This window comes from Dendrobium catenatum, unplaced genomic scaffold, assembly GCF_001605985.2.
Source record: "Dendrobium catenatum unplaced genomic scaffold, ASM160598v2 fragScaff_scaffold_1456, whole genome shotgun sequence".
NCBI classification, from domain to species: domain Eukaryota; kingdom Viridiplantae; phylum Streptophyta; class Magnoliopsida; order Asparagales; family Orchidaceae; genus Dendrobium; species Dendrobium catenatum.
Genome location: NW_021319918.1, coordinates 741,315 through 765,076, shown reverse-complemented (window position 1 = coordinate 765,076; position 23,762 = coordinate 741,315). Strand labels below are relative to the sequence as shown.

Here is a 23,762-nt window from a genome sequence, read left to right as displayed (position 1 = left end):
AACGTGCTTATAGTCGAATCGAGCGGCTCAACGAGACAAATCCAACAAGCCCAAGATCACCGAATTCCGACATCACTAAGACATTCAAATGTCCATCAAACAGTCCATGATCAAGGGATTCAACATCGGCCGTCTATCCAACCACTCCTCATTTGCCCTTGATCTTCCACCTATTTATAGGTCATGCCACTCCAAAAATCTATAAATAGAGCCCCCTTTTCTATTGAAAAGGGACCCAAGCCAAAGGATTCAAAAGAGAGATCGGAGATCGCTTTTGCCTCCTTGCTCCTCCTCGACCATCGCCTGAGTTCCGTCAGACCACTGCTTGACGTCGTTGCTCTGCCAAACCATCACTTGAGGCCCTCACCTCCGTCGGACCACCACTTGAGGCCCTCACCTCCGCCGGACCACCACTTGAGGCACTGAGCTCCATCGGACCACCACTTGAGGATCTCACCTCCGTCGAACCACCACTTGAGGCCCTGAGCTCCGTCGAACCACCACTTGAGGCCCTCACCTCCGCCGGACCACCACTTGAGGCACTGAGCTCCATCGGACCACCACTTGAGGCTCTCACCTCCGTCGGACCACCACTTGAGGCCCTGAGCTCAGTTGAACTACTACTTGAGGCCCTCACCTTCGTCGGACCACCACTTGAGGCCCTCACCTCCATCAGACCTCCACTTGAGGCCCTGAGCTCCGTCGGACCACCACCTAAGGCCCAGACTTTTGCCTGACCACCATTTGATGCCCTCACCTTCGCCGAACCACCACTTGAGGCCCTGAGCTCCGCTAGACCACCACCTGAGGCTCAGACTTCTGCCTAACCACCACCTAAGACCCAGAGTTCCGCCAGAAAATCACCTAAGGCCCGAAGTTCTACCAGACCACCACGTGAGGCCCAAAGTTCTACTGGACCACCACTTGACACGCGGAGTAGACCCACAATTCTGTCAGACCATCACTTAACGCCCGGAGTTTCACCGGACCACCATCTAACGCTGGACTTCCACCGGACCACCGCCTGACGCTGAAGTTATGTCAAACTAACATCAGGCTACCAATTGACAGCTAAATTTTCAAGTATCATAGTGCTTCTACCAGTCCACCAAGTGACATTGTAATTTCATCCTCTAGATTTCAACCAAATGGTTGCCATTTGTAATTTAATCATCCTCAGCTACGAGTCAGCCCATTGTAATCTACCCAAACATTAGTGAAATCATTTCAGACTAGGCTAGGCCACGTGATTTTTCCCTTTCCAGAGTTTTCCACATAAAAACATCTTGTATTTTCTGTATGTGAGTTGGATATTCGTACAATGCTAAGAAGAAAAATTTTAACTCAATCGTTGCGTATATTCTAGCCCGCAATAAATATTATATTTATCTACAATTTATCATTAAATTAGATATTCAAAACAATAAAATAAATTAATTGAAAATTGAAAATTTTCAAAGCAATGGCTCAATTAGCTATTTTCATAATCCAAGACTAATAAATTTTTTTACTAAAATTTTAATTTAGTTTTACAAAACAAAGTTCTTTCTCTCCCTTTCATTAAATCAACTTTGTGAATAGTATATGTGGGAGAAAAAATAGATATTCATATGCTTTTTAATTAATAATTCAATGTATCACTAAAAAAATTATAAATTAGAATTATGCAATGATCAAGAAGAAAGATTAAAGTTGAAAATTATGTTAGAAAATAAAAAATTATTTGATAATCTCTTGAATCTTAGACTTCGTTTGGGGAAGCTTTTTTATCTTTTTATGAAGCATCTTTTTAGTACAAAATTTATTTAGACTAAAATTTTTTGTAGAAGAAAGCTTTTCTTTCTTGAGCAATCACTAGTGCCGACTTCATATGCCATACTTGAGCCAACTGATAGGCCCCCCTAATTTGGAGAGAATTATTCTGTGAGGGATCCGGATATGAAGAATAGTCCGGACTGTGAGTGTACACACTATATACAAACAGTGTGTACAAACAATTGATACATATTCATCGACAGTATATACACTGAAATATTCGGACAGTTCTTCCTGTCCGGACTCCGCACGGAATAATAATAGGTGGAAGATTTCTGATGGGAAGTTTGTATATTCTCTTAACCTGTAACTCCAACACTGTCAACTTGCACTTGGCAGGTGCCCGACCTGTTTCACAAGTTGCATGATTTTTCTCTGTGGAGTTTCATTCGTATGTAAAACATGAACTTTGTGCTACTTATTTAAGAATTCATGTTGCTTATATAATGTTAGGGGGAAAATGGCTAACATAGTCCTCAACAATATTAAATGATCATTTTGATCTCTCAAGTCTTTAAAAATGAATCAAAATAGTCACATAATGAGATTATTTTGGTTTATCTTTAAAGAGTTGGAGATTATTTTGATCATTCATAAAAAGTCAATGGACAATTATGATTCTTTTCTCTAATGTTAGAATTTAGTTGAAGTCATTTTGAGATAAATATGCCTCTCCTTTGTAAATGAGTTGAATTGAGCTCGTGTCACTCTTTGCCTGAGCTTGAGCTTAATTAATGAAACACTCAAGCTCGAGCTAATTAACGAATTCAAGTCAACTCACGAGTAGGTTCATTCATCAAAAAAGACAAAAAAATCATTCTTATTCAAGCTGTTATTACAATAACATTATAAAAATGATAAGAAACTAAATGAGAAATTATAATAAATCATTTGAAATAAGCAAAAGATATATAATTTTTAAATATTTTTAGCAACTTTATACTAAACTTATTTTATTTATATATTTAAGTGCATTTAATATGAACAAGTCAAACCCAAAATCAATTTAACTCAGGTACATCCATATCAGCCATGTTACCATATGGGGGCAAATTATTGCATCCGGTCACCGGATGCGGAAATATGTCCGGATATTAATAAAATATTATTTAAAATTAAGTGCGTCAAAAGCGCAGGCAAAGCGCAGTCAAAAGCGCAGGTAACGTGGCATGTTTTTATTGGATGTCTGAACCTATTCTACGCGTCTGGTGACTGTATGCAATAATTTGCCTACCATATGGGCACATCATATCAAAGGGCTCATACCTAAGATAATTGTCAAGAACAAAACATAAAATGGAAAAATTATACATCAAAATTACAAAAATTAAATTAAACTTAAAACCATTATTCAGAGAATTTTTAACATCAGTAAAATAGGCAGTTTAATTGTTTTTCTTCAAGTGGCAAAACGATGCTACTACTGGTAGCTCCATGGTTGCTTTGAGAACCAACAACATACTTCAATAAAAATATTAAGTATTTAATCCACATATCACAAAATTCTTATATATTCACATATCTAACGTCTAAATTACTGTATGTGCCATTAAAGAATAAATAATCATCTTCATTTTCATTTCAAATGTTTCGTCAAACTAAATTATTTGTAGAATGTTTGCTAATGCCACAAAGAACATTATATATAATTAACTTCATTTTGAGGATGTGACATACCTGAAGATAAGAACTCATGGATAACTCCATTTAACTCAATGAAAGACAATCCAGGTTGCTTCTGAATGCTCTGAGAATACATATATCTCCTAGTCCTGCTCACGTCTGTCCATCTAGATGCCATGGCATAAACATTAGAAAGCATAACAGGACCTCCACACATTTCTGGCTCCAACTCCATGATTCTTTGAGCTGCAAGCTCTGCCATTCTAACATCTTCATTAATCCTGCTCGCAAAAAGCAATGATCTCCAAATGACCACATCAGGTTTGATGGGCATATCTTTAACAAACTTTTCTGCTTCTAACAACAGCTTTGCACGACCCAAGAGATCAACCATACAACCATAGTGCTCTAGTCTAGGCAAAAGCTTGTAAACTGTCCTCATTCGATCGAAGTAATAGTATCCTGCTTCAATCAATCCGCCATGACTACAAGCAGATAACACACCAAGGAAAGTAACCTCATTTGGAAGAACTAGACTTGATGCTTCCATCTGTGAAAAGAGTTTCAATGCCTCAAATGAATTTCCATTCATGGCAAGGCCTGATATGATTGTAGTCCAAGAGAACACATCTGGTTTTTCTAACTCATGAAATATGCAAAAAGCTCTATCAATTTCACCACACTTTGCATACATATCAATCAATGCATTCTTTGCAGATAGGCCCAATTTTATGCCAATAATATCACAATAAGCATGGATGTACCTTCCTTGGTCCAATGCACCCAACTGTGCACATGAGGATAGAACAGATGAAATTGTATTTTCATCGGGTTTCAATTTCGCAGCTTGCATCTTCCTAAACAGCATAATTGATTTCACAAACAGGTTTGATTGTGCATAACTCGAAATCATTGCAGTCCAACAAATGGTATTCTTTTCAGGCATCGCATCGAACAACTTGTGTGCTTGATTCAAATCTCCACATTTTGAATACATGCTTATCAGAGATGAACACAGGTAGCAATCCATATCAAGACCTCTGGTTACAACTAATGAATGAATCATCCTCCCAAGATTTAAAGATCCTATTTTTGCGCAAGCTGTTAGTGCGCCAACCAGGCTATTTGCATCCATAGCTCTGGAATGCTCTACCATCTGCCTAAAAACGATTAAGGATTCTTCATAGAGATGGTTATGAGAGAAACCAGATACCATACTATTCCACGAAACTACATCGCGGGAGGAGTCTGGGGCAAGATCAAAGACCTCCCTTGCCATGCCGACCAAGCCGCTGGCGGAGTACATGTGGATAAGAGAGTTTAGCACGAAGGTATCTGATTCTAGGCCTAGTTTAATGAGAAGGGAATGCAGCTCAGCCCCTGTGTTGGGCTTTGATAAGCGAGAGGCAGCCTTGAGAGCAGAGGTGAAGGTGTAGCCATCGAGGGCGAGACCTTGAGAGTGGATGAGTTCGAAGAAAGTGAGGGCGAGAGAGGGAGTGGGGCCGCCGGAGAGAGAGTGGAGGATGGAGTTCAGGAGATGGAGGTGGGGGTTCTCGAAGTGGAGACCGGAAGCGGTGACGCGGCAGAGGAGTTGGCGGAGGTGATTTGAGCTGGAAATGCGACGGGAGAGGAGTAGAAGAAGCTGTTGTGAGCTAGGGTTAGGTTTTGGAATGGAAGAGATGGATCGGAGGGGAAGAAGAAGATACAGTGTGCTGTTGCTTTGGGATTTAGGAGGTGAGAGACGAAGCGATCGGAGGCGGCTGACAGAGCAGAGAGAATAACTCATTCATTTGGGCGAAAGCTGGTTGTGATTTGTGAAGCTTGTGATGATTCAAAACTCAAAGCCTTTGTTTCTTTTTTTTTTTTTAAGATAAAAATATATATTTATTTTTTCATTTTTATTAGAAAATTTAAAAGAAATTTTATTTTGTTTTTTAAAAGTAGATAAAAATAACTTTGAGATAATTTTTAAAAAAATTTAATTGAATTTTTTTTTACTCGCTTATATGACTGATTTGACTCACAATTTTCCTCTCATCCCTCATCAAACTCATCAAACACTAATACATCCCCCTTCCTCTATAACACCTAAAACTATTGAAAATACATATCTAACACCTAAACATTAATATTTACTTATCTACCACTCCATTACTCATGTCGTCGCATCCCGTCACTCTCAACAACCACCTTCATTGTAGTTCCCTCCGGCGGCAGCATCCAGCTCAGCAGCAGTAGCGAGCACGTATCCCATCGCAAAGCAAAACTTGCCGCTGCCACCAACGACGGGCATCTCCCTCACATTGGAGAGGACGGTGTTCCGGCCAAGCACGGCGAGCGAGCTGTCGTTGAAGTCGCCGGAGACGAAGGCGAGATTCATGGCCATGAGGAGACCGGCCTCCTCTTGCGAGGCGAGAGCGTAGATTCCCTGCGCGTGGCCGAGGAGCTTGGAGTTCCGATCGGGGCCTTCGGTGAGGGGGTCGTCGATCATGACATATGATGCGTGGAGATGTTCTGATGATAAACGGAATATGAAATATGATGGGTTGTACACTTCCAAAGTAGGAACCAAGCTCTCCTTTAACAACTCCAACATCTCCTTCAACCAGTATGGTGAGAACTGGCGGCAGGTTCGCAAGCTCTGTGACGTCGAGCTGTTAAGCCCTAGGCGTGTGCGATCGTTTCAATCCGTCCGGGAGCAGGAGGTGGAGATGCTGTGCGCCGCTATTACTGATCTATCTTCTTCCAATTCCTCCTCAATCAACTTGAGCGAGATGATTTTTGCTCTTGCTTACAACGTCCTGTGCCGAGTAGTGTTCGGAGATAAGCTTGGAGGAGGCGCCAGAGTATACCAAGGAAGGAGGAGTTGGTTTCATGGAACCATGCCGGAGACACATGTTGGATTGTACACTTCCTTCACGCGAACGAAGGGAAGAAGACGGGCGGATCAACGGAGTGGTAGAACTGAAGGAGAGGAAGAATTTAGGTGGTAGATAAGTAAATATTAATGTTTAGGTGTTAGATATGTATTTTAAACAGTTTTAAGTGTTATGTATGTAAAAATCCCAAAATTATTTTGTGCGATCACTGGACGTTATACGGAGGCGAATCAGGATGCGAAACCTCATTTTTTTGTTGTGGACCGGTGTTGTGTACCGCTATGTATCGGATGAGGTGGTGCATTCTGATTTACATCCAAACGATCTGATGACCACACAGAATAATTTCTGGTGGGCTCCACTCCACCTTGAAGTAAGTTAACCCCCCTCTCTTCGTCATTGTACCACCAAACTCATTTGTCCCTCATCTTCCTCCATTTCTTTAGTGGCAGTGCCATGCGGAAATAATCATCTTAATTTTACTCCCTCCTCTACAACAACTATAATTTCTTTATCCCCTTCCACCTCTTCTTCGATGGATCCTACGTCGCACAATTGGATCACAATTGGATCAATTTTGATAGTAATAATGGCATAGAGCAAATAAATGCATCAAGAACAATGGATGATTACATGATTTCTATAAATAGATCTCCTAACTTCTTTTCTCCAAAGTGTCTTCAACTAAGGTTTGTGATTTGGTATTTGAAGAAATGATATTGCCTTAAAACCATGATTTCTTTTCATGTATTCTACTTATCTAAATTATTGGAGGATTGCATTATGGAAGTGACTATGTTCTCATTTTGATGGAAAATATCAATTGGACCATATTTACAAATACAAGGCATCTAGTTATTGCCATACATATCATTATTATTTATAAAATATATCATCCCTTTAACAAACCCTTTTTATCTCCGACAGTTACTAACAATCGCCGACAAATTCCTCGTCCGTCATCTCTTATAAAAGTTCCACTTCTCTGATTGATTAGTTGTTTGTCCCCCTTCTCCCTCTCTATACCTTCTTCTCCACCATGCCCTTTCACCAAGCAAATTTCACACCAAATCCTCGCACACCGCTCTTCATATTGCTCTAAGTCGTTGATCCAATGAATCCCACCTCATTAAGATCCCATTACAGCTTCCTCTTTTTTTTTTTAATTTTCACTTGGGCTTCGCTTTGGACGGCTTTCCTATTGCTTTGTAAAGCTATTTTTTAGTACAAAATTTTTTTGAAAAGTAAGAAAAAGCAATGGTCTAAAACTGTCGCAAACGAAGCCTTAGCATCAATCCCATCAACACCTATCCCAACGAAATTTCATCGTAACTTATTCGTCACTTAGATCATCTAGTGAGATTGTGTTGCAACCCATCACAATTTCGGTTTCGTTTGGGATGATTTTTTTTATTTCTTATAACAAAATTTTAGTACAAAATTAATTTTTTTTTACAAAAATTTTGTTTCAAAAAGTGATAAAAAAATTGTCCCAAATGATTACCGTCTAGAGTTAGTTAACATAGTGCCATATTTTATAAATAATAAAGCTTAGATGTTCAATGTAAATATATATATATATATACTTATTACGTCCGGTTTGCGGTTTCTTTTCTAAATGCGTCCGGTTCGAATTTTCAGATCGAACCCGAACCGTATAGCCAATTGACCGGTTCGAAAATGTGGATAGGTTTATTAGGTTTTCTAGCCATTTCCCTTTTTCCCTTCTTCCTCATCCCATCTTCTGCTTCCATGGTCACTGCCCAGCACCTCCTCTTCTTCCTCCCCGTCCTCCTTTCCTCCCTTTCCTTCGTCTCCTCATCTCCCTCGCCCACATCATCGGCACCAACACCAGCTCCATGGCCGAAGCAGTTCCACTCGGTTCTCTTCATGAACTACAGCGGAGCGCTTTCGCTGATTGACCTCTGGTACGATTGGCCGAATGGCCGCAATTTCAACATAATCCAGGACCAGCTCGGTGGGCCGCCGCTACACGACCTTGAATGGAACAATGGCACCTCCTTCTTTTACACTCTCCCCAACACACCCTCCCCTAAATGCCGCTCCGCTCAGCTTCCCGTCGGCATCCTTCGCCCTAATTGGCTCGACGGCGCCACCTACCTTGGTCAAGTCACCATCGACGGTTTCCTCTGCAACAGCTGGGAGAAGGTCGAATTCATTCGATATTACGAGGATGTTGCCACCCGCCGGCCCGTTCACTGGGTCTTTTACACCGGTGAGATTAAAATTGTCTCTTTAGTGTGGGTTTGGGTGAAATTTATTCGATTTTGATGCAGGTAGGGAAGCTCATGTGATGACCTTCGAGGTCGGAGCAGCGCTCAACGATGAAAAGTGGCAGGCGCCGGCTTACTGCTTTGAGAAGAGAAAGGAAGACGAAAAGCTCCAAGACATTGCAAGCACTGAAGCTTTAGGGGATATGACTCGGAGTAGGTTCCTATGACCATATGTTTTATCATCCATTGCCGTTGGTTTAAGCTGTCCCTGTAGCTTATAACTGAAGCGGTAAGTAAACAAACTGATTTTCTTCTCAATGTATTGAACACGAAGAAGTATTCGGTTCTGTTTCCAAGATTAGTTTTTTGATGATTAAGTGCACAACAATAATGGAAATAAAAGAGATAAAAGAATTGGAAATTCTCCTGCTGTTCTCTGAATGTTAAAAGCTGCAAATCTGCATAAAAGAAACGGAAACTGGGTTAGGTTGCTGGATTTTAAGAGTTTTAGATTATTCAATGAAGTTTGAGGAAAGAGGAGAGGATTAACCGTGGGAAATCTAGGCAGAAGGGCCTTGGTTGGCTTTCATCACTAATTCCTCTGTTGTTGGACCGATGATGTCATTGGCTCGCTTCAGGGGGGCACAGTAGATCCGACCTACTGAGTCCTGCATTAGAAGAAGTTGATGATGATTGTAAAATACTTAAGGGTTGGATTACGAAAAATAAATTAGCTTAAGATGTTCTAATCAAAATTTTTAATAAAGTGTGATATAAATTTTGATTGATTCTTATATAATACATTCATCTCAAATAAATTTAATAATTGTAAGACTCATTCATTCTAACTAAAATTTAGTCATGTTACATTCATCCCAACCCAAATATTTTTCTTGCTTCAATGGCTAAAAAAATGTTTTGAGTCAGTTATATAAAATAAATATACTAAATTTATTTTGCAGTGGACAAAATGACTATGGTTTTGTTTGGGGCAGCTTTCCTACTGCTTCTTAAAGCAGCTTTTTAGTACAAAAATTTTATGAAGACTATATTCACATTGCAGAAAATTTATGAAGACTTTGAACTTTGAACTGTGAAGTATTTTATCTGTTAATAATTTACCTCAAACTTTCAAAATATAAAATTGCTACTTGCAAGGGAAGAGGAAATATTTCAGTGATATATGGTTGGAAACTTATTTGATTTGGTTCACTAAAATTAGGAATCATAATTGTGAATTTTGTTAAATTTATCATTTAGTTTTAATGCCAGGCTAGGAGTAGTACTGCATTATATTCAAGTGATATGATATTAGAAAATATCTTTCAATTTCTGTCACCCCTCATACTAAAATCTTGAATCAGCGACTGTTGCAGCATGAACAAACGGTTAGTTCATGAAAAACTCAGAAGACTAAACATCAGCTCCTAGCCAAAGGCTATAACTGTAAAACTCAATAAAATAAAATAAAAATAGAAAACACAATTACGAATTTTCCTAACTAGATAGCGCATGATGTTAGGAAAGCTGGCAAGATTTAGAATAAAGTCCTTTATAGTTAACTACCCAAGTGCAAAGATTAAGGTTGATGAAAAAGCTTACCCTTCCAATAATACCGAGCTTCTCTAACTTCTCGACGGCATCTTGGACTTCAAAATTACATCTTTCGCCAAACTCTTCTAGAATAAGTTCTTCACACCTGATATCTAGATCCTACATGAATATTTAAATCAGGCATTAATACTTCAATACAACACAACAACAACAATAAGCATTTATCCCACTAAGTGGGGTTGGTTACATTAATCATTTTTTCCATTGTCCTGTTCACAGTCAAATTCTCATTTAAATCTAATAAAAAAGAGTCATTTCTAATATTTTCTAACCTAGTCTTTTTAGGTTTGCCTCTATCTTTTAACACAGTCCAAATCTAATATGTCTACTCTGCGTGGGTCATTGGAAGGCCGACTTTTTATAAATTGATGGTCATAAAAATGAAAATTAAAGGAGTTGGAGCTAATACTTCCACTGCCCATAAAAATGAAAATTAAAGGAGTTGGAGTTATACTTCCACTGTAGCTTTCCCTTGTTCCATGAGAATAAAGTAGGAAACTATAACCTCCTTAACCTGCACAAAGTAGTAAGATAACATTGAAACTGCACCATGTAAAATGAATGGTAAATGTTGTTCAGAATATTAATAATAAATAAATCTTGTGAGGAGAATTTTGATTTTGATCTCACTTCCTGCTGAATCACATCATCGCATAGATGTAAAATGGTCCCTCTTCCACTATCCAATTGCTTGTCATACATGGATTGTGTTATTAGGTTCTGGTAAGTCACCATATTTTGCTGAAAACTGCACAATTCTCCAAAAAATTATAATGAATCCCGGTGAACTAGTCAAGACATTATAATGAGATCTGCTAATAATATAATCACAGAAAGCAGAAATTAAAACCATGACCAAAACACTGAAATCAACAGAATATTGATCAAAATAAGTAACATTTCAACCCGTCTATTAAGGGAAATAAGATAAGAAGTTGAAGCTAACATATCCTCATAACAGCTAAATCATCTTGCCTGGCAGTATACATCCAGCGCACAAACTAGGCAAAGTTATATCAAGAGGCACAAAGAAGCAAAAATCTACACACCTAAATGCAGAAACAACCACATCCAACTACAATTTTCAATCACATCCAACTGATAAACTTCAGGTTGTTGGAAGGTTGGAAAGAGGGTGGGAGCACTACTCCAGGTGTTCAGGGGTGGATCTCTCAAAAAATATCTAATATTTGTGATTATTTTATTATAGATATTTTGGAAATTTGATTATATTTGTTGGCTCCATATAATTTTTCTTTATGAGGAGAGGTATCATCGGTTATTGTAAAAGATGAATTAATATTCTATTTTTCTTCATAATCAAATCATAGTGAAATCTATGCCAACAGTAGGAGCAAAACATAGCCAGGACAAATTATTCTGTGCGGATACGTACAGAACGCATCATGTCATTTTTTTGCTGCGTACGGGATGACGTGGCGCGTTCTAATTCGCCTTCGGACTGTCCGGTGTCCGAATAGAATAATTTCTCCATCAGTTGGGTGAACTTTGATAAAATTCTTGTCTACTTTTGTACTCAGATCATGTTTTCTGTTTCTGTTGTTTTCACCCTCTATAATTGAATAGGTTTCACTTATTGCCTAACGTGTACGTCAAATACTCTTCATAAAAAATGAATCTAGTTTTAACCATTTATGACAAACTGTTAGTCTTCCTGTCCTATGTTCAATCTAAGAAAAGCAGAATTATGCATTTATCAGAATGATAAAAGAGCAAAACATCAAAATTAATATCGACTCTAATTTATTAAAGATGGTGGTTGCTTTGATAAGAAAAGCTTTCAAGGCCTACAATTGATCAACAAAAAAGTTAAGAATTGAATATCTGATGCTTTTCTACTTATCATAGCATCGAGTTTAAGCTATCGACTCAATTTGAAGTAACCACCAACCCAATTTTGAAACTCATAGCAAACTCTACCGTTAACAGTTGAACGATCACTTACGAGAAGTATATCTTAGCACAATAACCAATCACACCAGATAGAATTGCTGCAACAACCCATATATCTGCTTTAGGCATTTCAAGTGAACTGATAAGCGTAACCTGAAAAAAAGAAAAAAAAAATAGTAACAAGTGAAAAGATGAAATAACAGGATTAGATTAAATTTACAAATTTTGAAAACTTACAAGCCCAATTACAACAGAAATTAGGAACTTGACCCAGTCCATTGGAGTTAAACTTGGGTTTTTCTTTTCAGGCTACAGAATCAATCAGTCCAATTAGTGAATTGTAAATTTCTGGCTGTTATGATGCTTATTTGAACTATAATAATTCTGAGTTCTGGCAGAAAAGAAATCATTTGACACATATTCAGCAGAAACACTTACCAAAACCAACTCCATGTCAGCCACTGGAATGCTCTTAAAATGCTTTACAAAAATCCCTCTATCCTTCTTAGCTTTATCACTAGCCCGTCTTTAGAATGTAATTTTATCAAAAATTATCAAAAACATATTGAATTTTCTGAAATTTTCTGAACAGAAAACTTACAGCTTCAAAATTGTTATTACTAAACAAATTATTAGATTTCTTGCTACAGCTAAAGAGAAAATGCATGGAATGTCTCTAAGAACAAGGTAATTTTAAATTAATTTTCTCAAAATAATGCACATATTTGTGTTACCTATAAACAACAATCATCCTATCAAAAGTTGGCTCTTGTATTGTAATCTTTCCAAGCAGATTCTTCAGACTGAAAAACATGAAAATAAGATAACTATAACGATGACTTCGAGCTATTTAATAAACTACCACAAAAGGAGAAGCAGTAGCAACTTTAATTCCAGTTTTTCAAGACGAATGCGTTCTACAAATAGATCTTCCTCCTTGTCAGCAGTAACTTCGTCTGTTTTCTTGGCATCCGGTATGGGCGTTATCGCGGGTTTTCGGGAGAAGAGCTTCTCAAGCCTAAATCAAATGTCATCAGAAGGTATGTTCAAATATCTTGTAGAAAAAAGTAAAAATGGTGATTCTAAATAGCTTACCTTGATATTTTTAGAAGCCAAGACCATGTGTGAGCTATGATCACGTCCAATTTCTCATTAAAAAAGTAATCTGTGGTCCGGTCTATTCCAATTCCGCGACGAAAGATCACATACTTGACATAAAGAAAAAAGTTAATCAGCAATGAAGAAATGAAGATTATTACTCATATTAACTTTCAAGAGTTTTAATTAAAAATTATGATGGAACATTGATTGAATTAGTAGTGGTGGAGTTTTGAAAGAGTTCCTAATCACCATAGGATTACAATAAGGATCATCATCAAATCTATATTTTCTTGTATAGGTTATGGATATCATGTCAAAAGATATTAAAAATGAGATACAAGAGTGCATATTATTCACAAATGACATTGCTCTAATTGATGAAATATCTTAACAAAAAGAAAGAAAACTTAGAATATTTGAGAAAATATTTAGAATATTAGGGGCTTAGGATTAACACAAAGATCAAGTATATTATATGCAACTTTAATGCATTTGAATTTGAGAATTATAAATCAATAATACCAAATGATCAAATAATACTTATGTCTGACATGTTAAAATATAATGAATGTGTTGTATAACAGAATGAGAATACATGAGGGTATAACTTATAAAATTCACATTAGGTGATTAAAACAGAGAAATACTCTTAGACTTTATTTGAGACAACTTTTTTATGACTTTTTAAAGCAGTTTTTTAGTAAAAAAAACTTTTAAACTATAAATTTTGTACTAAAAAGTTGTTTTATAAAGCAGTAAGAAAGCTATCTCATATGAAACCTTAATGTTAATGGTACTATGCAATAAAAAAATATTAAAAAAAAAACTTAAACTATAAATTTACAAAACTACAATCAAATCAATTATGTTAAACAGATCCAAGTTTTAGCTGATGTAACAAATGTTCAGTGTATTTGAAATGATAATGCTCGAATGTTTGTTTCCAGAACTAGTAAAGATATATTGATTATATAATAAAGATTATAAAAGCAACCGCTAAAGTAAACAAGTTAAAAATAGACTTATGATTTAGGCATATATAACTTACTGGTACATCATCCATGAGACGATTAAATAAAAATAATTTGAAAGAATTAGGATAGAAAAGATGTACAGAAAAAGGATTATGGATAAAAATTCTGCAAAATGATTTGGGCAAAATGAATTTTACGTCTAAAACAACACTCAAGGGGATTGAACGGAGGAGGCTTCATACATCTAATAATCCTAAATAATTAGGAGGATACTGATAATGATGAGATAGCTTTCTAAGAAATAATTAATAGATTTTTTATATAGTAGACACAATCTAGCAAGCTGTAGCAAAATAGAATAATCAACCATTAATAAGATCATAGTCAACGTGTATAATAAAATCAAACAAAAGTAATAAATTATAATCAACCTATAGTTTAAAAGCACACATCCTCAAATTTGTCCATAAAAACATATTTAGGCTTCATTTGGGACAGCTTTCTTACTACTTCTTAAAGCAGCTTTCTAGTTAAAAAATTACTAGAAAACTGCTTTAACAAGCAATAAAAAGCCGTCCCAAACGAAGCCTTAGACCCACCCAAGATAAGAAATAATGCAAGAGAGGATAAGAGAATGTGTTTTAAAAAAATACTATCAATCTGATGCTCGGGCAGAGCTACATGCTCTAATCATTGAAAAGGCTATTTTATTATAACTGGGATTTAAGTGGCTGGAAAATAAACACAAGTGTTTGTGGTTTAAAGTCACAACTTAAACCCAATGATGTTCTTCCTTAGCTACTGTGCATTCTTCTCCAGCTATTAAGGAGTTGTATGTAATCTTATCCCTCCCTACATAATGAGGCTGTCTCCGTGACCATTTGTGACCTGCAGTCACAATGGAGGACTCTTAGCCTCTCCTTAGTCCCCCTTCTATCTATTGCATAGCTAAATATAATTGAGCATGAGTAAATCTTTTATTTGACTTCTCAACCAACTCCAATGCATGACAGGCTGAAGCATATTGAATCCTCCTTCAAAATAGCCAAAGCCCATCTAGATAGTCCAAATTACACAATGAAATATATCATGGATGTTACAGAGGAGGATGCAATAGAAACTTAAACCTTTTCCAAACATTTAGTCTCATACAAGTTGGGGATTAGAAAAGATGGGACAGAGGCACCCTTTTGTGTAAATTGTGGCATAAACTTCTTGTTCAAAAGTTTGCCTCAATATAAGGCAAGTTGATCAATTTTCATCTTCAAATGAATAAATAATAATCATCATCATAGACTTATCCTGACAATTTGGAGCTGCTTTTATGAAAATTTTCTTCTCAATTCAATCTTATAGAGTGTTATATGAGGTGCTTACCACTTCTAGTTTATGCAAGTCTCCCACTTTCCAACCTATTCCTTCCATATTAATTGTATCTTCTGCTCTAGTTGGTTCATCGTATGTCCTCCTTTACATGCATAAATCACCTAAGCCTATTTTCTACAATTTTATCTTCAATATATGTTACTCACACAATACAGTCATATATCCCTCTATCAATTTAGTTTTACTAATCATCTATGCATTTATCTTGGTATTGTCATTTGTGCTACAAACAACTTGATGGCAATTACTTAATTATTCAACAATTGACAGTATAATGGAGTTTTCTAATCACAATTTTGAAAATTTTAACTTAAAAATCTCCATGATTTTCTCCCATACATTAGTAATAAAAAATCTTCATTTGGCCATTCAATTTTAACTTAAAACCTCCTTAGCTTAGACGATGCTTCTTGAATACAAAAAAATTAAATAATTTAAGATGGAAAATTCATGTACAGTACAAAAACAAATTAAATAAAGAAGTAACTAAGGTAGCTACAATTTAGTTAGAAATAAGTTGTGGAGAAAAAACGTACAACTTAATCAATTAAGGCTTATATAAATAAAACCAAATATTTAGTAATTGTAAATCCGCAAATAAATATATAAACCTTATCCGAAAATCCAGGAAGATTTTCAAGAGGATGGTCTCTAAAATATTTAGCAAGAAGAGTCTTGTCAAGCTGCAATCAACCAAGGAGAAGCAAAGTTATGAAGAGGTAATAATTCATACTGTCAAACTTGTTAAATAGAACCTCAACTCTGACCTTGGATTCGTCAACTTTTATTGGAAGGTTTAATAGATACTGCCCAGATTGTGCAACTTCAATCTCCTCATCAGTCACTATCGTAAAGTTGCTTTTTTCCATAACCTGTTAAGAAAACTGAAGCAATTATAACCATCAAACTTCCAAGAAAAACATAATCAGTAAATTGGATAAGAAAATGTAACTTGCATTTCATTCTCTCAATGTCTAATCTATATTTAAAGTTTTAAAACAGAGTTTGTTCCCTTGTCTTTATGTCTATGCAAAACTTCAATCTTCAAGAGTACTTTCAGTTAGTGCAATTCAATCAATTTTGAACATAGATCAAGAATGTGAAATATTTTGATGTTGGTCCTTCTCTATCTTTTTTTTAATCACCATGATTTTTTAAGCATTCTGTATTTTCAGGAAAGACCATGGTCTCTATTCAAGGAGAGATTATTCTATGCGGACACCGGACACAGCTTACAGTCCAGAGGCGAATCAGGTGCAACCACGTCATCCAGTATCCAATAGTACCGAGCTGAGCAGTACCGAGCCGCGGTACCGAGTAGGGGATGGCGTATCACATTTGCATTGGGCTTTGGACGGCGTTCGGCATCCACACGGAATAATTCATCCTATTCCAGACTTGTCAATCCACTTTGGTGTGCATGCTAATGCAGCACAGGCTAGATTTCATGAACTAAATCCAGTAGTGCAATGATACCAAAACAAAATTTTTGATCCAAAAAGATCACTACTCATGGAGCGAATAAACATGTCCATTGGTCAAATCAAATAATCGCAATGCTTTGTCCCTTAATATCAAATTAGGGGTACGATATCTGGTAAGTGTAGTTGTTATTTGAGGCGGGTTACCATCACCCTTAGACATTTGATGGGCAACTACAACCTACAAGTGAACGCACAGTGTAATACATAACAGATACTATTAAATACCCATGGATTCGGTTTAGATACATAGCATATAATATTAAATACCCATGGATTCTGTTGAAATATTCGATGGAATTTTGATGAAAATACCATCGGCTGTTGGAACAACCATTTTACCATCACAATTATGTCGGAATTTGTTACTAGTGTATGTTACATACGTGGAAAATTGTTCTGATAAGCATCCACCATCAACTTAACTTATTACACCTTCTGGTAACCGGAACTAGTTCTCAGCCCGACAAGAAGCCCTCATTTCTCTAATTTGCTTCCTCTCATCCCCCGCTCGTGTGTAGGGCAAGCCTTCTTCAGGCTTTCTCATTACATATAGCCGCCTCAACTCGCCAGCTATCCCTTTGACTAGCTATGTGACACAAGATAATCAAGTATGTTGCCACCAAGAGGTAGCAACTTGTTGCACCCCATCTATCCCGCTTAGAAAGGGCAACTTGTGGCTCCTACATCTGTTTCATCCTCGTTTCCAAGCGAAGTAGCCAATTCTATGGACCCTACAGTCATAGTTTATAAAAGATAACTATTTAATGAATTAGTTTAATGTAGTATTGAATCATTCGATAATAATTTAATTTTTTAATTTTTTTTAGAATATTTGTTAGTCGCATAATATGGATTATATTTAGATTGGAAATATGGCTTGTTTGTAGTATTAAAGATGTTAGAATTATGTATAAATCTTTTACCCACTTCCTTGGTTAGACTACATGCTTGTAAAGTTGTGATACATAATTCTTACACTTTATTGTAAAGTTGCCATGCAAAATTCTTGTAAGATGTAATGTAACTCTTTTTAAAAATCAATATTTTTTCCTATGATTTGATGGACAGGCAATCAAGGATGTGGATCTAAGTGTGTGTGTGTGGGGGGGTGGGGGGCGGTGGCGGCTACGTGGTTGGAAAGGGAGGAGAATTAAAGGAGGGGGTTGAAAAGGGAGGAGAATTAAAAGAGTGAATCACGTATCAAAGGAGGTGAGGGGAAAATTTGGGAGAAAATAGGGAGAGTTATATTAGGTCTTTTGGTGGTAGTCTTTTTTTCTTCATGCAGATTTTGGGAGAGAAGATAATCACTTCATTCACACATATTTCATGTTTGTTTCAAACCCACAAAATACTAGACTTAGCTTATATGCAGATTATGTAATTTAACATAATAAATTTGCTTTAATCATACTCATCTTTGACATGGTTAGGAAGGGTATTATGCTTTTTTTTTTATTTACTTTTAAGTCTCTTTTTAGTCCTATCTCTTATTAGGGGTACTTTAGGAATTAGGGTCTTTTGAGTTATTAGTTTTTTTCTATAAATACCTCTTTTCTATGTATAGGAGAGGGAGTTTTTTTGGTGAGTTGATTTCAGTTTATCCTAAGAATTATAGGGTGGATTCCCTAGTTTAGATGAGATGAGAGGGAAGCCACATTGGGTTCCAAGACCTTGCCAAGATTGATTTGACAGGAGTCCCCTAGCCTTTATCTTGAAGTTCCCAATCCACCAGCAGGAAATTCTAAGTGTTTAAGAACATATCCTACCTTCTCTAGTTGGTGTGAGGGTTTGGCTAAAGAACTCGTAAGGTTGGCTTACTGATGTGAAACTACATGAGGTGACAAGAGAAATGCACTTAAAATTAATAGAATGATTGATTTTCTTTGCTACTAAAAACCCTTTTGCTTGATCAAGTTGAGTTTAAGAATTAGACGATGATAAAATTAAGCAATGGCAATAGGTTACATGTAGAGATCACAGTGACTTGCAAAATAATAACTAAACATAAAATAATGCGAATAGCTAGGGATAACAAAGCCCCAAATTTAAAATCTAGATCATTCACCTTGAGAGCTTTCACTCGTTTAATGATTGAGCATATTTAGGAAATCCTCATTTTCTTGAATCAAAAAATCGTCGTTCCTCAGGTTCTCCTGTTTTTTTGTTAATGGAGATCTACTCGTCTGCCCTGTTCCATAGCAGGTGGGTTAGAATAATTCTAGCAGCGTTTAAGAATGGTTTAATTTTCTTTTCATGAGTGCAGTTATCCCTATCCACAAAATTCTTTCTATTTTCTTCTAGTGACATGTTGTAACAGCCCAAACTCTTAAATATCGAGATATTGTCTGCTTTGGCCTAAGAGCCTCACGGTTTTGTCTTGTTGGTGTAACTTTCCACTAAATCACTCATCCCAGAATTGCTCCGGGACGGGCACGCTTAACTGCGGAGTTTCTAACGGAAATTCCAATCATTACACCAAAAGCCGCCTCGATATTTAAGACTTAATTTTCTTTTACTTAAGGGGTTTCACACATGCAGCCGTCCCTATTCACAAAATTGCCAATTTTCATATACAGGAGAACAAGGACTACTACAAATTGATGGCAACCTTAAACATGAATGATGTCAGAGCAATGTGAATTTTTGTAGTTAGTTGCTAGGATCTCGTTTAAGATTTAGGATTTTAGGTCTATTTATACATTCGGTTGTATTATATACAGTGATTCCCACAATCTTGATAGTGTTATAACAGCAATTGTACCCCTTTTTCGTTGCTTACGGTGTCAAGCTTGGCCAATCATAATTATGCATCACAATCTACCCCCTAAGATGTGCATGATAATTCCATATTTCTTAGGATAATCATTCTTAATTTGCATAATCTAAAAGGTAAAATAGATGTCTGCCTACAATCTTCAATGGATGAACTGAAAATTTTATGGGAACAATGTAAACTTGCATATAACATCTCATAGAAATAAAATCTTTAGATGAAAATAACACTTATGTAGGAAATTGGTGGCTTTTCAACTTATGGTATGCTATTATGATGGAGTACTCTGAAGAAACTAGTTTTTCCATATTGCTTGGAGTCGTTGAAGACATTCACATTGAAAAATGGTAGAAAGATTTATTTCTCCAGTTGACATCAAATATTTTTTTGTTGGAAGATCATATACTTAAAAGAAATAAGGATGCTTTCTACAAGAATCGAGTTGAAATTTTTAATACCCTACCAAGATCGAATTAAGAACTATGAAAAAAGGTCTGTAAGATATCCAAAAATATTTAGGCACTTATGCTAACAGATTTAGGCTTCCAAATTATGGTGTTAGTCATAATTGGATAAAGTGAAGTATTGTTTAATTCCTATTCTATAATAGGATGGATTAAATCTGAAATAATATAGTTGTAGAAGAATTTTTTTTACAGATTAGAGAGAGTCGCATTAGATGGTTTGGTCACATAAAACGGCGGCCTTCTGATGACCCAGTTAAGAAAGTAGATGTATTAGATTTGACTTATATTAAGAAAGTTAGAGGTAGACCTAAAAAGACTTGGTTAGAAAATAGTATAAATGACCCTTTTTTATTAGATTTATATGAAAATTTGACACTTAACAGGACACAATGGAGAAAAAGGATTTATGTAGCCGACCCCACATAGTGGGATAAATGCTTGTTGTTGTTTTGGTGGTTGTATATCAATATTGTGAAGGACATTCAAGGAAAATTCAAGGATAACTTCAAAGCAAGAATAAATCTGAAAGAGTATTGCATATGAAAAGATCTAAAGATCCAAAAATTAAGGAATGAAAAAAAAAAAATGTTAAAGTCTAAAGCCAAATATGCACTCACAATAAAATAAAAAAGAGCAGTATATGAATGAGTACAATCCTTGGATATGCAAATGAATAAGCTTCACATTTAAGAAAATATGTGAAGATGAGGTTTAAAAATTTATTTAGGATGAAGAGCCGTAGCTGTAATATTTCAATTCAATTGGTGCCTACTTCCACATGCATTTTCACTGCCTTACCAAAGCAATTTGAAATGCATCAACAAAATTAAACCACTTCATGATTTGTGCTCCACACATTGAGCAAAGATTTCTTCTTTTAGAGCTAATTGAATATTTATATTATATTATGCAAATTTGAAAGAATACTCCACCTGGCTTCTCTTAATTCAATGAAGAACTTTCCTAAACATTTGTTATTTCAAGCAAGAATTAGCTGTCCAATTCAATTTCATTGGATGAATATGATAGGAAACACTTGCAGATTTCAAGTGAATCCTAGCAAGAAAGACAAAAATAGAAAACTCTTCCAAACTCCAATGAAAACCAGAAAAAATAGTAATTTTATTGCAAGAATCAAATAGATCGGAAGAAAATAATAAGATAGAAGTGATCCTCTATTCGAGAGGAGGATCGATATCTCCCAATCTCTAGACGAATCTAGAGCCCAAAACCTAAACCTAAGAGATCCCAAAATCAGCCAAATTCAAGATGCTCTAACCCTAGGAAAACAAAGTATTAAATGCATACAAATCAAAAGGAAATGTCTAAACAATCCCTACATTCAATTTCCCTCCAAAACTTACTCAAAATGCCTTCCTAAAACGGCTCCCGTGGACTTGCGGCTCGGGCGGCTCTTTCAGAGAGGCGGAAGACCTCCGCCATTTCGCGCACAGGTTGGTTCCGCGTGGACCGGCTGGACCGGTCCAATGGATCGGTCTAACAATACTCTCCTCCCAAAGATCCACCTTGTCCGCAAGGTGGAAATACGATACCCTCCTTCATTCCTTCTTCATCACAAATGATAAGAACCTGAAGAGTTTGGTCCTTACACATGTGCCCCGGCATATACCTCTCGTCGCATCTGAAAAAGAGCCCCTTCACCCTCTTCTCCTATAATTTTGTCTCTGAGAGCTTCTTGAAGTTGTCCCCAGGTCTTCCTCCTGCAGTATTTTCCTTCGAAGTCTCTCGAAGAGTATTCAGTGTTGGCTCCTTAGATTTCAATAAAGTATTGGTCATCCTGTACAGGCCTCCTGAGATGCTTCCTCTTGTCTCTCTCTCTCGATGTGCCTCTGATCTTCTACCAATTGAGCTAGCTCTATAGCCTCTCCTAGGGGTGTAACCGAGTCAAGACGGCTCGCGAGCCGGCTCGAGCTCGACTCGATAACAGGCTCGACGGGCCGAGCTTATCGAGCTCGCGAGTCGAGCTCGAACACAGTTTCGAGCTCGATAGCTTATCGAGCTCGAGCTCGAACAGGGCTAAGACTCGGCTCGTCGACTTGACGAGCAGCTCGATTGGGCGACGTGAACGATCTTGGGACGACGACGAACATATGTGCTCGGGAGTCGGGATGACGACGGACATGTTTCGGACGACGGATCTCGACGGCAGAGCCTCGGGACGATGCCGAACGAGCTCAGGCGGATGGATCTCGACGGCGCGGCTCGGGACGACGACGAACGAGCTCAAGCGAACGTATCTCCACTGCGAAGCTCGGGATGACGGCGATTAGACGTGCTCGGGAATCGGATCTCGACGGAAAAGCTTCACGGCGATGAAGAGTCGAGCTCAGGCAGATGGATCTCGTCCGCAGAGCTCGGGCGAATCTGTCTCGACGGCAGAGCTCAGGACGACGACGAACGAACGCGACGGTGAGTTCGGGCGGATAGATCTCAACGACGAGCTCGGGCGGACGTGTCTCGACAGCGGAGCTCGGGCGGGGATCTGGTCGGCGACGGACCTCGGGACGAATGCGGATCCGACGACGACGGGGTTCGGCACGACAGCGAACGAGATGACATTTTTAGCTCGAATTGAGCTCGACGAGCCGCTCGACATGGAGCTCGGTTTCTGGAAGTCGAGCTCGACTCGAACAACCCCTGGCTCGAGCTCGGCTCGACTCGTTTGCACCCCTAGCCTCTCCCAAGTCACGAGGCCTCATTACTTTAACTGCTGCCCGGATCTCTAGTGTTAATCCCTTCACGAAGTTCCCTTCTAGCACTATCTCAGAAAGGCAATCCAATCGGCTAGCAAGGTACTCGAACCTCTCCCGATACTCTATCACTGAATCATCCTGCGTCAAGGCGAAGAACTGCTCATAGAAGTCTCCTCCCCTGCCGATTCGGAAATGTTCTATCAAACAATCCTTGAACTCCCTCAAACTCCGTATGGGTTGTTGCATGTCCCTCCGTTGGTACCAAGCCAAAGCTTTCCCTTCCAAACATAGGTCTGCTGCCGTCAGTCTCTCCTCCTCCATCAACTCATTAACGACGAAATATATTTCAACCTTGTTGATCCACTCGTGCGCATCCTCCCCCTCAAAGATTGGCATCTTCAATTTCCTCACCCTCGGATAGCCTCCGTTCCCTCTGCTCTCTCCATAATTTCCCATTCCCCAAGGGGGTGGTTCCCCCCAAGTGTCCTAATCATCCCTTCTACATTCATACCCAAACCTTCCATCAAATTCTCACCTTCTCCTCTCAAATTCAGCACCCCTTGGATCATAAGTTTCATAACAAACTCTTCCCCTTTCAAATTCAGCCCCCCACCCCTTTGATCATAAGTACACATTTCTCTTTCCAATCTCACCCCTCTCCTCTCTAAATCAGCACATCTTCGTTAGGGGTGTCAATATTTGACCCGACCCGAAAACCCGACCCGGAAAATCCGGGTTGGACCCGACTCGTTTGATAAACGGGTCGGGTTCGGGTTCTCTAATT

At 37.7% G+C, this 23,762-nt stretch overlaps 4 protein-coding genes across 4 annotated transcripts in view; 1 reads left to right on the top strand and 3 right to left on the bottom strand.

Moving 5' to 3' along the window:
• Positions 1-3,364: 3,364 nt before the first annotated feature.
• Positions 3,365-5,348, bottom strand: LOC110103453 (pentatricopeptide repeat-containing protein At1g08070, chloroplastic-like). The gene has a single exon (XM_020832180.2). The coding sequence runs from the start codon at positions 5,222-5,224 to the stop codon at positions 3,455-3,457; it is 1,770 nt and encodes a 589-aa protein (XP_020687839.1). The 5' UTR covers positions 5,225-5,348; the 3' UTR covers positions 3,365-3,454.
• A 184-nt stretch (positions 5,349-5,532) lies between these two features.
• On the bottom strand, positions 5,533-6,284 carry LOC110103470 (dirigent protein 3-like). Its single transcript, XM_020832211.2, has one exon. The coding sequence runs from the start codon at positions 6,032-6,034 to the stop codon at positions 5,618-5,620; it is 417 nt and encodes a 138-aa protein (XP_020687870.1). The 5' UTR covers positions 6,035-6,284; the 3' UTR covers positions 5,533-5,617.
• Positions 6,285-8,018: 1,734 nt separating this feature from the next.
• Positions 8,019-8,919, top strand: LOC110103461 (uncharacterized protein At4g14100-like). The gene is made up of 2 exons (XM_020832196.2): positions 8,019-8,553; positions 8,615-8,919. The coding sequence occupies exons 1-2, from the start codon at positions 8,070-8,072 to the stop codon at positions 8,776-8,778; spliced, it is 648 nt and encodes a 215-aa protein (XP_020687855.1). The 5' UTR covers positions 8,019-8,069; the 3' UTR covers positions 8,779-8,919.
• A 1-nt stretch (position 8,920) lies between these two features.
• The window catches only part of LOC110103460, a 23,310-nt gene continuing 8,468 nt past the window's right edge, over positions 8,921-23,762 (bottom strand). Inside the window, exons 4-16 of the mRNA XM_028700140.1 lie at positions 16,308-16,412; positions 16,152-16,223; positions 13,175-13,287; positions 12,966-13,097; positions 12,814-12,882; positions 12,518-12,605; positions 12,317-12,388; positions 12,132-12,232; positions 10,796-10,913; positions 10,620-10,679; positions 10,154-10,264; positions 9,102-9,219; positions 8,921-9,009 (exon numbers count right to left, since the gene is read on the bottom strand). Coding sequence (XP_028555973.1) covers positions 9,112-9,219; positions 10,154-10,264; positions 10,620-10,679; positions 10,796-10,913; positions 12,132-12,232; positions 12,317-12,388; positions 12,518-12,605; positions 12,814-12,882; positions 12,966-13,097; positions 13,175-13,287; positions 16,152-16,223; positions 16,308-16,412 — 1,149 coding nt within the window. The 3' untranslated portion in view covers positions 8,921-9,009; positions 9,102-9,111. The remainder of the gene's footprint in view (positions 9,010-9,101; positions 9,220-10,153; positions 10,265-10,619; positions 10,680-10,795; positions 10,914-12,131; positions 12,233-12,316; positions 12,389-12,517; positions 12,606-12,813; positions 12,883-12,965; positions 13,098-13,174; positions 13,288-16,151; positions 16,224-16,307; positions 16,413-23,762) is intronic.

Coding starts and splice junctions, on each gene's coding strand:
- LOC110103453 (XM_020832180.2), bottom strand. CDS start 5,224: ATGAGTTATTCTCTCTGCTCTGTCAGCCGCCTCCGATCGCTTCGTCTC.
- LOC110103470 (XM_020832211.2), bottom strand. CDS start 6,034: ATGTTGGAGTTGTTAAAGGAGAGCTTGGTTCCTACTTTGGAAGTGTAC.
- LOC110103461 (XM_020832196.2), top strand. CDS start 8,070: ATGGTCACTGCCCAGCACCTCCTCTTCTTCCTCCCCGTCCTCCTTTCC. Junction 8,554..8,614: donor TCACTGGGTCTTTTACACCG/GTGAGATTAAAA, acceptor ATTTTGATGCAG/GTAGGGAAGCTCATGTGATG.